The following is a 15,963-nucleotide window of genomic DNA, read 5'->3' on the forward strand; positions in this document are numbered from 1 at the left end:
TAATCATAAGGCCATTGATGTTGTGGCAGTGGAACTGGACTCTCTGACGGTGGTGTCTGAAAAGAGGATGCTGACCAAGTTGCATGCTTTCTTGGACAATGACTCCCATTCAGTCCGTAATGTGCTGGATAGGCACAGGAGTACATCAAACTTTACAACTCCTCCCTCGGAGTGTCAGACACCCTGCGCCAATAGGCTGCTCCTGGACTTATTTCCACTTGGCATGATTAACTTATTATTTAATTATTTATGGTTTTATATTGATAGATAGATAGATAGATAGATAGATAGATAGATAGATAGATAGATAGATAGATAGATAGATAGATAGATAGATAGATACTTTATTCATCCCCATGGGGAAATTCAACATTTTTTCCAATGTCCCATACACTTGTTGTAGCAAAAACTCATTACATACAATACTTAACTCAGTAATAATATGATATGCATCTAAATCACTAACTCAAAAAGTATTAATAATAGCTTTAAAAAAAGTTCTTAAGTCCTGGCAGTTGAATTGTAAAGCCTAATGGCATTGGGGAGTATTGACCTCTTCATCCTGTCTGAGGAGCATTGCATCGACAGTAACCTGTCGCTGAAACTGCTTCTCTGTCTCTGGATGGTGCTATGTAGAGGATGTTCAGGGTTTTCCATAATTGACCGTAGCCTACTCAGCGCCCTTCGCTCAGCTACCGATGTTAAACTCTCCAGTACTTTGCCCACGACAGAGCCCGCCTTCCTTATCAGCTTATTAAGACGTGAGGCGTCCTTCTTCTTAATGCTTCCTCCCCAACACGCCACCACAAAGAAGAGGGCGCTCTCAACAACTGACCTATAGAACATCTTCAGCATCTCACTGCAGACATTGAATGACGCCAACCTTCTAAGGAAGTACAGTCGACTCTGTGCCTTCCTGCACAAGGCATCTGTGTTGGCAGTCCAGTCTAGCTTCTCGTCCAACTGTACTCCCAGATACTTGTAGGTCTTAACCTGCTCCACACATTCTCCATTAATGATCACTGGCTCCATATGAGGCCTAGATCTCCTAAAGGTGCGGCTGTAACGAAACCCAGTTTCCCTCGGGATCAATAAAGTATGTCTGTCTGTCTGTAAGAAAGGCAAATCAATCCTTTCTAGATCTAATTACCTAATTAAAAATCTAATTAAACAAGATTCGAGATCGAATAAAGGAAAAATGCCATAATATTAAATACCTGAACCGATTGGACCAGTGGGAGGTGCGGACTCTGTTGTGAAGAGAATTTTTGAACAAATATTAACAAATACGTCTTCTTAAGATTTTTTTTCTCAATTGCTTATGATTACTATGTTTACAAATCAGTTGAATATAACGTGGAAATTGTCCATGGACACCTACCTGAACAAACAACAAAGACATCTTCCGTATGATCACAGTCATGCTGACCGAGTGGAGAGGAAGGACAACTGGACAGGGAAGATTCACTTCCTTTGCATTTCACTTCGTCCAACCAAAGATTGCCGACGTCCTGGATAATTTTATCCGGCACTCCAGTCAAAAGGGCAGAGCCACAGCCCAACTGCCTGCACGCCACATTGGCATCGGCCAGATCCCAGGAATCATCACATATCGTGCCCCAGATATTATTGAACTGTATCTCCAACCTTCCGGAGCAATTGGTGTTTGCGCCAGAAACGCGCAACTTTGTTTCTAATGCAGAAGAAAACACTGATGTTGCATTAATCATAACTTCGAAATGGAATTTAAAATGATTTTGCAAATTGTAGTTTAGATTACCTGCTGCATAAACAGGTTGAGATATATTGCGTGCTTCGCAAACCTTTACACTGGACCGGTCCGGTATTTTGGCCTCTGATGAGAAGATAAACATTTTGTCTTTTTTTTTAACAGCGATGTTTAGAATACAAATCGCCAAATAATGTGTTCCATCTGTTACCTTTACATTCAACACCTGCATGTGAGTTATATTGACAGTCGTGTTTCCCCCAAGGTTTTGCATGACACTGCCAAAGAGTCGACTCGTACGAGAGACATTCTATTCCATCCAGCCATATTGGATCAGATCCTTTTCCGTATTTCTTGGAGGAATCGTCGATAGATTTCACGGTTCCGCAGTTCATTTGCTTGCAGATCACATTCGCATCTTTACTATCCAGTTCCTCGGAACAAACTGTTCCCCATCTCCCATGGTACCGCACTTCCACTCTCCCTTCGCAGTTGTGTTTTCCTTTCACAAGGCGCATCTCTTTGTGTTCTGAGAACAAAGTAGTTAATGCAAACGTACTAATAATATTTTCGTACGGTAGAAAACTTAACCTGTTTTTATAAATAAAAAAGGCACGAGATAGATATTTGCGATACCTCAAAACAACTGAAATCGCTAGAAACACTCAGAAGGGAGCGTAACGTGTAGACAGGTAAGGAAATCAGGGAACAACAGACTACAGGGTGTATGGAAAGAAGTTGAGAAGCAGGACCTGAAAGGTAGTAATCTCGGGATTACTGCCTGTGCAACGTGACATTGAGAATATGAATACAATGATTTGGAGGACAAATGCGTGGCTGAGGGATTGGAGCAGGGGGCAGGGATTCTGATTTCTGGATCATTGGGAACTTTTTTCGGACCGGTATGACCAGTAACAAACAGGACGGGTTGCCCCTAAATCCAAGGGGGACCAATAACCTGGCGGGAAGGTTTCCTCAGGCTCTGGGGAAATTTCAAACTAGAAGTGCTAGGGTGAGGGGAACGGAAATGTAGAGACTGAGTAAGAGGAGGTTAGCTCACGAATAGAGAAAGCTTGTAGACAGTGCAAGAGGGAGGTTAGGCAGGTGATAGAGAAGGAACGCGCTCAGACCGAAGGTTTGAGATGCGTCTATTTTAACGCAAAGAGTGTTGTGAACAATGCCGATGAGCTTAGAGCGTGGATCAGTACTTGGAGATATGATGTGGTGTTAATTACAGAGACTTGAATGGCTCAAGGACAGTAATGGGTACTTCAAGTACCAGGTTTAGATGTTTCAGAAAGGACAGGGAGGGAGGCAAAAGAGGTGGGGGCGTGGCACTGTTGATCAGATCAGTGCCTCGGTTGCAGAAAAGAAGGACACCCTGGAGGGATCGTCTATGGAGTCTCTGTGGGTGGAGGTTAGGAACGGGAAGTGTGAAATAACTTTACTGGGTGTTTCTTATAGGCCGCCCAATGGTAACAGGAGCATCGAGGAGCAGATAGAGAAACAGATCCTGAAAAGGTGTAATAATAACAGAATTGTTGTAATGGGAGATTTCAAGTTCCCAGAAATTGACTTGCATCTCCCTGGAGCAAGGGGTTTAGATAGGTTGGAGTTTGTTTGGTGTTTTCAGGAAAGTTTATTGACACAAGATGTAGAAATTCCTACAAGAGGAGAGGCTGTACTTGATTTGGTATTGGGAAATGAATCTGGTCAGGTGTCAGATCTGTCAGTGGAAGAGCATTTTAGAGGTAGTGATCATAATTCTATCTCCTTTACAATAGCATTGGAGTGAGATAGGAACAGATAAGTTGGGATAAAAAAAATTTTAATTGGAGTGAGGAGAATTACGAGACTATCAAGGAGGAAATTGGTAGCATAAATTTAAACAGATATTCTCAGGGAAAAGAATGGAAGAAATGTAACAAACGTTCAGGGGATACTTGTGTCGAGTTCTGCACGGGTACGTTCCAAGGAGACAGGAAAGTTATGGTAGGGTACAGGAACCGTGGTGTACAAAGGTTATAATAAATCTAGACAAGAAGAAAAGAAAAGCTTACAAAAGTTTCAGAGAGCTAGGTAATGTTAGAGATCTAGAAGATCTCTAACATTACAAGCCAGTTCTCGATCCACAAAGCAATGTCCCTTTGGATCCTATGCCTCCTAACATAAGGCGAATAGGAAGGATCTTAAGAAGGAAATTAGGAGAACCAGATGCGGCCATGAGAAGACCTTGATGGGCAGTATTATGGAAAATCCCAAAGCATTCTACCAGTATATGAAGAGCAAGAGGATAAGATGTGAAAGTATAGGACCTATAAAGTGTGACATTGGGGAAGTATGTATGGAACTGGAAGATATAGCAGAGGTACTTAATGAATACATTACTTCAGTTTTCACAATGGAAAAGGATCTTGTTGATTGTAGTGATGACTTGCAGGAGACTGAAAAGCTTGAGCATGCTGATATTAAGAAAGACGATGTGCTGGAGCTTTTGGAAAGCTTCAAGTTGGATAATTCGCCGGGACCGGGCGTGATTTACCCCAGGCTTCTGTGGGAGGCGAGGGAGGAGATTGCAGAGCATCAGGCGGTTATCATTGTATCATCAATAAGGAGGGGAGAGGTTGCGGAGGATTGGGGACTGCGGATATTGTCCCTTTATACAAGAATGGGAGTAGGGATAGCCCCGGAAACTATAGGCCAGTCAGTCTTATTTCTGTATTTGGTAATCTGATGGAGAAGATCCTGAAAGGCAGGATTTATGAACATGTGGTTAGGCATAATATGATTGGGGATTGTCAAAAACAGGTCGTGCCTTACGAGACTGGTTGAATCTTTTGAGGGTGTGACTAAATACATTGATGAAGGTAGAGCCGTAAATGCAGCGTATATGGATTTAAGTAAGCCATTTAGTAAAGTACCTTAGTCAAGGCTTATTAACAAAGTAAGAAGGCATGGGATCCAAGGGGACACTGTTTTGTGGATCCAGAACTAGCTTGCCCTCAGAAGACAAACTGTGGTTGTGCACGGGTCATATACTGCATGGAGGACGGTGACCAATGCTGTGCCTCAGCGATCTGCTCTGGGACCCCTGCTCTTTGTGATCTTAATAAATGAACTGGATGAGGAAGTGCTGGGTTGTCTTAGTAAATTTGCAGATGACACAAATGTTGGGGTTGTTATGGGGATGTTATGGATGGTTTTGTGGAGGGCTGTCAGAGGTTCCAACGGGACATTGATAGGACGCAAAGCAGGGCTGAAAAGTGACAGATGGAGTTCAGTCCGGATAAGTGTGAGGTGGTTCATTTCGGTAGGTCAAATATGATGGCAGAATATAGTATCAATGGTAAGACTCTCGGTAGTATGGAGTATCAGAGGGATTCTGGGGTCCGACTCCATAGGACACTCAAAGCTGTTACGCAGCTCTCTGATTAAGAAGGCAAACGGTGCATTGGCTTTCATCAATCGTGGGATTAAATTTAAGAGTCGAAAATAATATTACACCTATATAGGTTACTAGTCAGACCTCACTTGGTGCTGTGCTCAGTTCTGGTCGCATCACTACAGGAAGGACGTGGAAATCATAGAAAGGGTCCAGTGGAGATTTACAAGGATGTTGCCTGGATTGGGGAGCATGCCTTATGAGAATAGGTTGACTGAACTCCGCCTTTTCTCCTTGTAGCGACAGAGGATGAGAGGTGACCTGAAAGAGGTACAGTGTATAAGATGATGAGTGGGATTGATCGTCTGGATAGTCAAAGGCTTTTTCCCAGGTCTGAAATGACTACTTGCAGAGGGCACTGTTTTACGTTGTTTGGAAGTAGGTATAAAGGAGATATAAGGGGTAAGTTGTTTTTTTTTTTACGCAGGGTGGCGAGTGGGTAGAATGGGTTGCCGGCGGATGTGGTGGAGAGGAAAGGACTGAATGTTTTAAGAGACCCCTGTATGGTCACATAGAGCTTAGAAAATTAGAGGGCTATGGGTAAAGCCTCGGCAGTTCTACGGTAGTGAGATATTCGGCACAGCTTTGTGGGCCGAATTGTGCTATAGATAGTCCATGTTGCTGATAAAAAGATATAATCTAATTAATTACGGAATTTGGAGGAACGGAAACGTGGGACTGGTAGCGCACTTCTGCTGGTCTTCAGGCAAGTTCAGGCACTAAATCTGAGAATGTTTTGTGTGAAAATTGGGAAGAGGTTTTTGTTTATTTTTCCCCTGCTCAGGTATGATGGCGAGAATAAGCGAAGCTGCAAGAAAGAAATAGTCCGAAATAAACGTTAAAGGTCCATGCAAAATGTCATAATCAGTGAAAATTTTCAGCCTTTGGAAATAATTTCTCCCTCAGTGTCCATTCTGCTGACACCGTCCATTAGATTATAGGGCGCTTCCTGATGCAATTGCTTGAGAAGCGACCCTGTTGTCTTCTCTCTACCCTGTACTCAGTCTTTGCAGTTTACGCAAAGATTATCTTGCACTCTTTCGATTCTGACATCTTGCATGTATTATTGGCGTTGTTAACAATTTTGTCTCCTCTTCACAACATGATCAGTCTGATCAACATCTGCGATCAAATGTGCCGTTCTGGTCCCCTAATAATCAAAATGGCTATTCCGCACCAACTTATTTTTTATACCCAGTCGCCTCTTACTGTAACAGTATTGTCTGTGTATTGGTGGCGGACGCGTGGAATTCAGTGCCAGTGTCGGTGGTCGAGATAGGTACATGGAGCTTAGAAACATATAGGCTATTCCGTAGAGAAATTGTTGGCAGTTTCTTGAGAAGTTTATATGCTCGGCGCAACAGTGTGGGCCGAAAGGCCTGTAAAGTGCTATAGATCTCTATGTTTCTATGTTTATGTTTCAATAACCCTAATGTGTGCTATAAATCGTTTCACACGTCTCCAACATGAGGACTCCAATACCACATTGCAGAAAGTCGGTATAATGGATTTACGCTTACCAGAACACTCCACTGTCACATCTTCTTTATGACTGCAGTCATGGTGGCCCCACAGCGCCGAAGGACATTTCCAGAGATACTTTTCATTACCCAAACATCTCACTTCATCCAACCAAATTTCTCCAGTGCTTCGTTCACAGGTCGGAATATTTTTTTCCCCCAAAGCATAACCACAACCTAGTTGCCTACATACCACGTTAGCATTAACCAGATCCCAGGAGTCATCACAGACTGTTCCCCAGGATCCATTGTAATAAACCTCCAGTCTTCCAGCACATGCATCTTCACTTCCGAATAGCCTTAACTGCATGTGGTCTGTTGAACAGAAACATACAAGGTTACTCATTGCATCACAAACTGAACTCATCACCTCGTTCTCATTTATGAGACTTCTTCTGAAATTAAAGTTTGAAAATAATTGTGCACTCATTTCACAGCATGTTGGAAGTTGAAGTTGCTGAAGTATAAAATCAAAACCAAAAGTTTGTAAGAATTTAGTAAGGCTGCAGCGCGGATTAGATTGTTCGACTGAACTGGGCGCTCAGTCACTGGTTTTTGTCTGAACCAGGTTATGGCTCTTCACATTTGGACCCTGCATAGAACGTTGGGCACTCTATTTCCCAGGTGGAGCTTCTCTTTCACCATTGTACCGCATGCAGTACCATAGATCAATCGTGCTGGCAGGCATTTGCTACTTTACTCTGCCGGAGAGGGGTGGGGGGGTGCCTGGTGGTATTTCTTCTAATTTGACATTTTAACTGTCTAAAGCATGGTTGATATCAGAGAGGTTCCGTGTAATTTGAAGGATGTATTCCTCTTCCAAAACAGTGGAAAGAGCTTTGGACCATATCCCTGGGAGGAGAGAATATTACAACTGTACCTCCTGCCCAAGATCTCCGGTTGTGCAATCACAATATCAAGTATGGGGTGATCCAATTAGTCACATTTTGCCAGGAATTGATAAGGAACTGATGTTCATGGTCTCGTGTCTTACTTTGCATGAAGTCTTCACATCTACAGGAATTCAATCAGTCTACAACAGAACCACATTATTTTTTTAGATAGAGATACATCATTGTTATCTGTATTTTCAGGAAAGTTAAAGGAGTGCTTCGTTAATCATGCAGATAGGGCTTCGGTGGAAAATCTACTGAATAATGAAGAATAGACTTTACGAATGAATATAATTCATATCAACAGCAGATCAAAGACCATTGTGGATGTTGTGTGTTGGAAATTATACGTAGGATAATCAGCCAAAGCAGATTCTCATAATTCTGGAGAAAAAAAAACGACAAGGAACTGATTGTTGCTTTTGATGAACAAACACATCGCTAGCTCTTTTGGCTGTCTCTTCCTTTGCTTATTTTTTTTTCTTTCCCAGCGACGAGCTCACACAACTTGCGGTGACTTTCCAAGGGCGTTTCTGTTTTGCCAGCCATTTACATCCATACCTCATTAAGATGGAGTAATAAATATTGCTTAAAATTGACCTATTTTTCAAATGTTGCAAAATGCTGTTTTAAGTGTAAATATTTACTTCCATTCCTTACGTTCTCCGTTCAGTTGACGGCCCAGACCAGAACATATCAACTTTTCACAATACATTTAATGATTTTGTTGTTGTTGTTGTTTTCCCCAATTAATAATAACGTCTGTGCTCTTACTGCTACTACTGCCACCTCAAAATTTGACCGTTGTCTAGTATCCAAATACTATATATAATTATTTGGGGTGAACATCAATAGCGTTTACATTTTCGGAGTTTAATTAGCAGCTTCTCTACTTCGTTCTCAATTGATAGCATGCTTTTGCTATGGTATCGTAAGCAACTCTGTCATGGACAAACCCAACCTCCAGCATGGAAAAAAAACAGTGCTACGAAAATGTCAAAAGAAACCAGCAGGACCTCATCCCTGTTAGAGGAAGGATCTTTGCTAAAGGGACGTATGAAGTCTCACGTAACAGCTCCATTTCATTATATCGTCATAATGAAGATGTGCTTTTTGGGAAATTATGAAAACGGTGGTAACGCTCGGTATTCGTATCAGTTTTGATCATTTTTTTGTCCTCAACGCGACATTCACTCACAGTTCAGCTTCTCCATCAGTACTCCATTTTGGAAATCCCTGTACTATATCAGTCCAATTATCGTCGCATGACTGCAAAATCACATTACATTAAATATTTGAGTAAAAAACTTATATCTGTGCAACATAAATACGAAATAATTGAACTCCGTGCAGCACTGTCAATGAACATCTGGCTGGATGAGCAAATTCTATCATGACTTATTTCATGTCAAAGCAGTAGTGCACACTAACGCATACAAAAATAAATCTCTGAGAATTTCGCTCGACGTGAATCTAATGGCAATTATCGGATAAACACTGAAAATTCGTAGCGTCACATTTGACTCATGTGTTGATCCTCTAACCATAAGTCATTTACCGTGAAATAAGGCTAGACATCAGCCGCTTAACTTTGCTCTTTTGTTGCTCTTTTCTTGGCAAATCTTGCACCTGCAGCATCAGGATGAAATACCCGAAGTTTTCCTGATAATCCGAAAACTGCATTCCCCATGAACGTCAAGGTGATCAAAATTCCGTCCTCCTTAACCCGGAAGAAATACCTGCCACTTCTGGTAAGTTCTCCAACAGCCGCTCTCTCTTCTCTCTTTCTCCATTCCCCGTTCCCCGTTCTCCGTCCCCTCTGATACCTTCTCATTTCCCGGTCATCATCACCGTCTGATGCCCTGTCCTACTGTCATTGTTTCCATAGTCTACTGCCACGCACACACACACACACACACACACACACACACACACACACACACACACACACACACACACACACACACACACACACACACACACACACACACACACACACACACACACACACACACTAGTGAGTATTGGACAGTATGCATTAGAACTGCTGTCTACCCGATAAGAGAAGTGCTCTGGGATATAATGCTTTTCTTTGATGAATATACAAATAGATGTACCCTCTTCGCAGTCCATTCACTGTTGTTTTGTCTGCAGTCAAGCACACATCTGTTTACGAGGGTAATAAACGCACATCTATTGACTGTGATAATGCGTGCGCAATTGAAGACGGATAGTTTCACAACCAAACTAATGCAGTTTCTGCGCGCTACAGTATCACTGCCTCGCTGCCACCTACTGATATCTTTTCCATAGATTGCGTTTTAAATGCTGTAACCAGCACCCCTTGAACAAAATGATCTTTTCATTGTCAGGGAATGTATGTTAAATACATTAAACATAGCACATCATATTCACTGAAAGACCTTATAATGAGAGTTCAATCTGAGAGCTTCCTATAGATAGATAGATACATATGAAACTTCATTATCGTAACTATACCGCCTGCAAAATGGGATTTCACCCTTCCAAGTCTGTACTAACCCTCTGATATCCAAAAATGCTGTAGAGTCTGTGAAGCGGGGTATTGGGAGGCGCTGTGTATGCGTGGGGTATGCGGTGCTGTGGTCGGGGTTCATTGTAGTATAAAATAGAAATACTTCAATTGGGAAATTTTCACCGATCTGGCTAGATACCAATCCCTATGCCTAAAAGATTCCGAATTTCTTGATGCATTATTAATGGCCACACCATTTTACAAATTGTTATTGGCACATTTTTGACAATATTCACCTGAACACCGGACACCAACGCCCGTGATGTTAGCAGAAGACCTCTGCAACAAAGAAGTTTTGCAGTTTCGCAGATGCGTCTCATTTCCTTCACATCGAACTTCGGTCGCCAACATGGGCCGTGCAGTTTCTCTGTACCATGAGGAGTTGTAGGCGGATGTGGCGAAGCCGCAACACAGTTCTCTGCAGACAACATTTGCATCATTGAGGTTCCAAATTTTATCCTGCACTCTATGCCAGGTGCCATTATCGTAAACTTCCACTCGGCCATCGCAGCGGCCTCCTCCATCGCTCAGTCTCAGAGACCACTTTTCAGCTACGATATCGAAGAAGTTAGATAAAACAGTTAATATCAATCGACAGTATTCAACATTTTTTTTCAGATTTTACTGCGGAGTTTGTGTTATACACAAATTTCCCCACGTGTGACTTAGCTTGCGAGCAACATCAGTAAAGTTTGTCAGTCCATTTGAGCTATAAAAACGCTTTCTGCACTTCATCTCCGAAACTGGAAATATGAAGTATACTGTTTTAACTTTGAACATATTGATAACTACTGAATGTGTTATGTTTTCTGATCCCCCGTCAAGGCTACTCTGTTGGCACTGATCTGTTTCATAAATCTCTTTATTTTGTTCCCGAATATTAAATACAAGCTTCCCAGGAGAGCTTTTCTGCTTCTCTTTACGAGAGGTGCGGGGGAGGAACTCGCACACACAAAACATAATGGGACTGTTTCTCCCCCCTTGGAGTGAAGCAGACCAAGCTGGGAATTGATCGAGGTTTACAAAATGGTAAGAGTCTTACGTAGTGTGGATAGACAGAGACTTTTCCCAACGGTCAAAGGGGCGATTACATGCAGGATTAACCTTACGGCGAATCGAGGAAAAAAAAGGGAGGACATCAGAGCTGAGCTTTTCTGACGCAGAGAGCCGAGTAGTGCGCACGGAACGGCCTGCTACTGCTGCAAATAGAGGGAGATACAGTAGGGACATGGATGATAGAAAAATAATGAATGGTTGTGCAGTCGGGAAGGATTGGACTGATAGTACAGTAGGTTAATGTCGTCGGCAAAACATGATGCGCCGAAGGAATAGTGTTTTGCTGTAATATTCTATGTTCTAAGTAACAATGCCAGACTCTGTTCGTCCAGAGCGTATTGTAATGGGGTCCTTTATTTCTTATTGTCCCTTGACAACTCATTAATAAAATCTATATCCCAGGTAGTGTCTGCATAGATAATATATTCCTATATTTGTGTAATTTTACATTGTGCCAAAAACTACTATAATAATTAATATATTGTCTTATACACAATTTAACTCTAACTTCAGAATCATTCACTCTATACTAAAGCACAGTCTATTTAAAATAAATCTAAAATGTATTCATGGCCTGTCCTTGTAAAATTAAGGAGCTGTAACAATCGTCATAATCTTAAACAGACGTGATCACAACTAAACAACAAAATCGTTAATTTTTTTTAAAACATCACCTTTGTGAAAATTTCTAGGACCAATGAGTAGTTTCTTTCTGTCCGACATTCTTTGTGACTCACCCGAGCAGATGAGGCCAGCGTCATTCCAATGTGAACAGTTAACCTGACCCCAGGCTGAGACTGGACAATCTGTTAATCGGGTCTCGTTCCCCAGACAACGGTAGTCATCCTTCCACAATCGTCCTTTTCCTTCGCTAAAGGTAGAACCTCTAGGAGTTGCATTTACTGCTCCGCACTGTAGATGTTCACAAACAACGGCAGCATCTTCCAGGCTAAAGTATTCATCACAAAGTGTCCCCCACTGGCCTCCGTGCAGGACTTCCACACGGCCAGAGCATCTGCTCTTCCCATCAACCAAGCGTGGTCCATTCTTCCCTGTTTTAGTAATAATTGAAGGCAGTTAATTACTCTCAATAAAAACAGATTAAATAATAAATTTGAAAAACTGGTTGATTTTTCAACTTCTCCACATGGCTACCTGACAACGGTTTCTCTGCAGGAAAATTCATCGAAATGGAACGCACTGAAGGTACATACTATGCAGATACATTCTTCGCCTCGTTGAACCAGAACATTTTGTCTCCAATACATTATGAGATCCTATCATAAACTTGAGAATATCTATGGATGCTGGAAATCCAAGCAATACACGCAAAATGCTGGAGAAACCCAGCAGGCCAGGCAGCATCAATGGAAAAGAGTACAGTCCACGTTTCGTGCACACTTCGGGCGGCGTCCCTTCATTGGGACTGGGAAAAAAAGATGACGATTCAGGGTAAGAAAGAGCGCGGAGGATAAACCACAATGTGATAGCAGCAACCAGTAGGGGGAAGCAGTGAAGTAACGAGCTGGAAATTTGACTGCAGAGGAAAAGGAAAAGTGGCAATCTGATTACAGAGGACAGAAGGCAATGGAAGAAAGCAAAGCGGGAGGATCACCCGAGAGAGGTGACAGGCAGGCAGGAGGATAAAGTGTTAGAGCTTATTGGAAATGGCGAATGGTGAAGTGGAGGACAGGACAATACCGGAAGTTCGAAAAATTCAATGTTCATGCCATCGGGTTAGGTTGGAGCTACCTAGACAGAATATGAGGGAATGCTCCTCCAACCTGAGTGCGGCTTCATCGCGGCAGCAGGAAGAGGCTCATGGCAGAATGGGAATGGGAAGCAGAATTGAAATGGATGGCCACTGGGAGAACCTCCCCCCCCCCCCTTTCTTCTGAAGAACGGAGTGTAACTTCTCGCTGAAAAGGTCTCTCGATCTACGCCGGGTCTTACTGATAAACAGCAGGACACATCGGAAGCACTGAATACAATAGATGAAACCAGCATACTCACAGGTGAAGTGTTGCCTCAACTTGAAGGACTGTTTGGGACCCTGAATGTGGTGTGGTAGATGCAGGGACAGGTGCTGCACTTCTTCCGCTTACAAGGATAATCGCCAGGAGGGAGATCAGTGGGGAGGGAACAATGGACAAGGAAATCTTTCAAACCAGGCTGCCATGTGGAACCTGATCAATGCCTTTGCTGAAATCCAATGTACAACATCACCTACCCTCATTTACACTTTTTGTTAAACCTTTTTTTAAAACCTTACAAAGCTCTGTTAAACACAATTTTCCATTCACAGCACCATTCTGCCTTCTAATCAGATTCTGTTGATAAATAAATGGTAGATAATAGACAATAGACAATAGGTGCAGGATTAGGGCATTCGGGACTTCGAGCCAGCGCCATTCACTATCATTGTGGCTGATCATCCACAATCAACAAACCTTTCCTGCCTTCTCCGCATATCCTTGACGCCACTACCTTTAAGAGTTCTATCTAACTCTTTCTTGAAAGCATCCAGAGAATTAGCCTCCACTGCCTTCTGAGGCAGAGCATTCCACAGATCCACAACTCACTGAGTGAAAACGTTTTCCCTCAACTCCGTTATGAATGCCCTACCCCCTTATTCTTAAACTGTAGCCTCTGGGTCTGTACTCCCCCAACATCGGGAACATGTTTCCTGCCTCTAGCGTGTCCAATCCGTTAATAATCTTATATGTGTCAATTAGATACCCTCTCATCCTTCTAAATTCCAGTGTATACAAGCCCAATCGCTCTAGTGTTTCAACATATAACAGTCCCGCTATCACGGGAATTAACCTCGTGAATCTAAGCTGCCCTCACTCAATAGCAAGAATATCCTTCCTCAAATTTGGAGACCAAAACTGCACACAATACTCCAGAAGGACCACTTTGCTCCTGTACTCAACTCACCTTGTTCTGAAGGCCAACATGCCATTAGCTTCCCTCACTGCCTGCTGTAACTGCATGCTTACTTTCAGTGCCTGATGAACGAGGACACCTAGAAATCGTTGTACTTCCTCTTTTCCTAACTTGACACCATTCAGATTGTAATCTCCCTTCCTGTTCCTGCCACTAAAGTGGATAACCTCACATTTATCCACATTAAACTGCATCTGCTAAGCATCTGCCCACTCACCCAACCTGTCCAAATCACCCTGCATTATCATAACATCCTCCTCACATTTCCACTGCCACCCAGCTCAGTGTCATCTGCAAATTTGCTAATGTTACTTTTAATCCCTTCATCTAAATCATTAATGTATATTATAAATAGCTGCGGTCCCTGAACCAAGCATTCCGGTATCCCACTAGTCACTGCATGCCATTCTCAAAAGGACCCGTTAATGCCTACACTTTGTTTCGTATCTGCCAACCAATTTTCTACCCATGTCAGTATCCTACCCCCAGTACCATTTGCTCTAATTTGGCGCAGTAATCTCCCATGTGGGACCTTATCAAAGGCCCTCTGAAAGTCCAGGTACATTATATCCAATGGGTCTCCCTCGCCCATTTTCATAGTTACATCCTCAACAACTTCCAGAAGATTAGTCAAGCAGGATTTCCCCTTCGTAAATCCATGTTGACTCGGACCGATCCTGTTACTGTTATCCAAATGTGCCGCTAATTCATCTTTTATAATTGACTCCAGCATCTTCCCCACCACTGATGTCAGGATAACTGGTCTATAATTTCCTGTTTTCTCTCTCATTCCTTTCTTAAAAAGTGGGATAACATTAGCTAAACTGCATTCCACAGGAACTGATCCTGAATCTATAGAACATTGGAAAATTATTACCAATACGTCCACGATTTCTGGAGCCACCTCTTTAAGTACCCTGGGATGCAGACGATCCGGCCGTGGGGATTTATCAGCCTTCAGTCCATCAGTCTACCCAACGTCATTTTCCACCTAATGTGAATTCCCTTCAGTTCCTCCGTTACCCTAGATCCTCTAGCCATTGATACATCTGGGAGATTATTTGTGTCTTCCCTAGTGAAGACAAATCCAACGTACCTGTACAATCCGCCTGCCATTTCCTTGTTCCCCATAATAAATTCACCCGTTTCTGTCTTCAAGGGCCCAACTTTGATCTTAACTATTTGTTTTTCCTCTTCACATACTTAAAGAAGCTTTGACTATCTTGATTTATATTCCTGATAGCTTACCTTCGTTCTCATCTTTTCTCCCGCTATTGCCTTTTTAGTTATCTTCAGTTGCTGTTTAAAAGTTTCCCAATCCCCTGGCTTCCAATTCATCTTTGTTATTTTATACTTCTTTAATTTATTTTTATACTGTCCTTGATTTTCCTTGTCAGCCACGGTTGCCCCTTACTCCCCTTAGAATCTTTCTTCCTCTTTGGAATGAACTGATCCTACACCTTCTGTATTGTTTGCTGAAATACCTGCCATTGTTGCTCCACTGTCATCCATGCTAGGGTATCTTTCCAGTCAACTTTGGCCACCTCTTCCCCCATGACACCATAATCCCCTTTGTTCAACTGTAATATTGACACTTCCGATTTTCCCTTCTCCTTCTCAAATGTAGATTAAAACATCATATTATGGTCACTACCTCGAGTTCCCTTATCAAATCCAGTTTATTCCACAACAATAAAGCCAGAATCGCCTTCTCCCCGGTGGGTTCCGGTACAAGCTGCTCTAGAATCCATCTCGGAGGCACTCCACAAACTCCCTTTCATGGGCTCCAATACAAACCCGATTTTCCCGTCTACCTGCAT

At 42.5% G+C, this 15,963-nt stretch overlaps 1 protein-coding gene across 1 annotated transcript in view; it reads right to left on the minus strand.

Annotated features, from left to right (window-relative positions):
* The window catches only part of LOC140728929 (scavenger receptor cysteine-rich domain-containing protein DMBT1-like), a 43,407-nt gene that overhangs the window by 11,226 nt on the left and 16,218 nt on the right, over nucleotides 1-15,963 (minus strand). The window contains exons 4-9 of the mRNA XM_073048073.1: nucleotides 11,932-12,246; nucleotides 10,375-10,689; nucleotides 6,692-7,006; nucleotides 1,941-2,258; nucleotides 1,781-1,855; nucleotides 1,382-1,693 (exon numbers count right to left, since the gene is read on the minus strand). Coding sequence (XP_072904174.1) covers nucleotides 1,382-1,693; nucleotides 1,781-1,855; nucleotides 1,941-2,258; nucleotides 6,692-7,006; nucleotides 10,375-10,689; nucleotides 11,932-12,246 — 1,650 coding nt within the window. The remainder of the gene's footprint in view (nucleotides 1-1,381; nucleotides 1,694-1,780; nucleotides 1,856-1,940; nucleotides 2,259-6,691; nucleotides 7,007-10,374; nucleotides 10,690-11,931; nucleotides 12,247-15,963) is intronic.

The sequence above is a fragment of the Hemitrygon akajei genome, chromosome 1 (assembly GCF_048418815.1).
Source record: "Hemitrygon akajei chromosome 1, sHemAka1.3, whole genome shotgun sequence".
NCBI lineage: Eukaryota > Metazoa > Chordata > Chondrichthyes > Myliobatiformes > Dasyatidae > Hemitrygon > Hemitrygon akajei.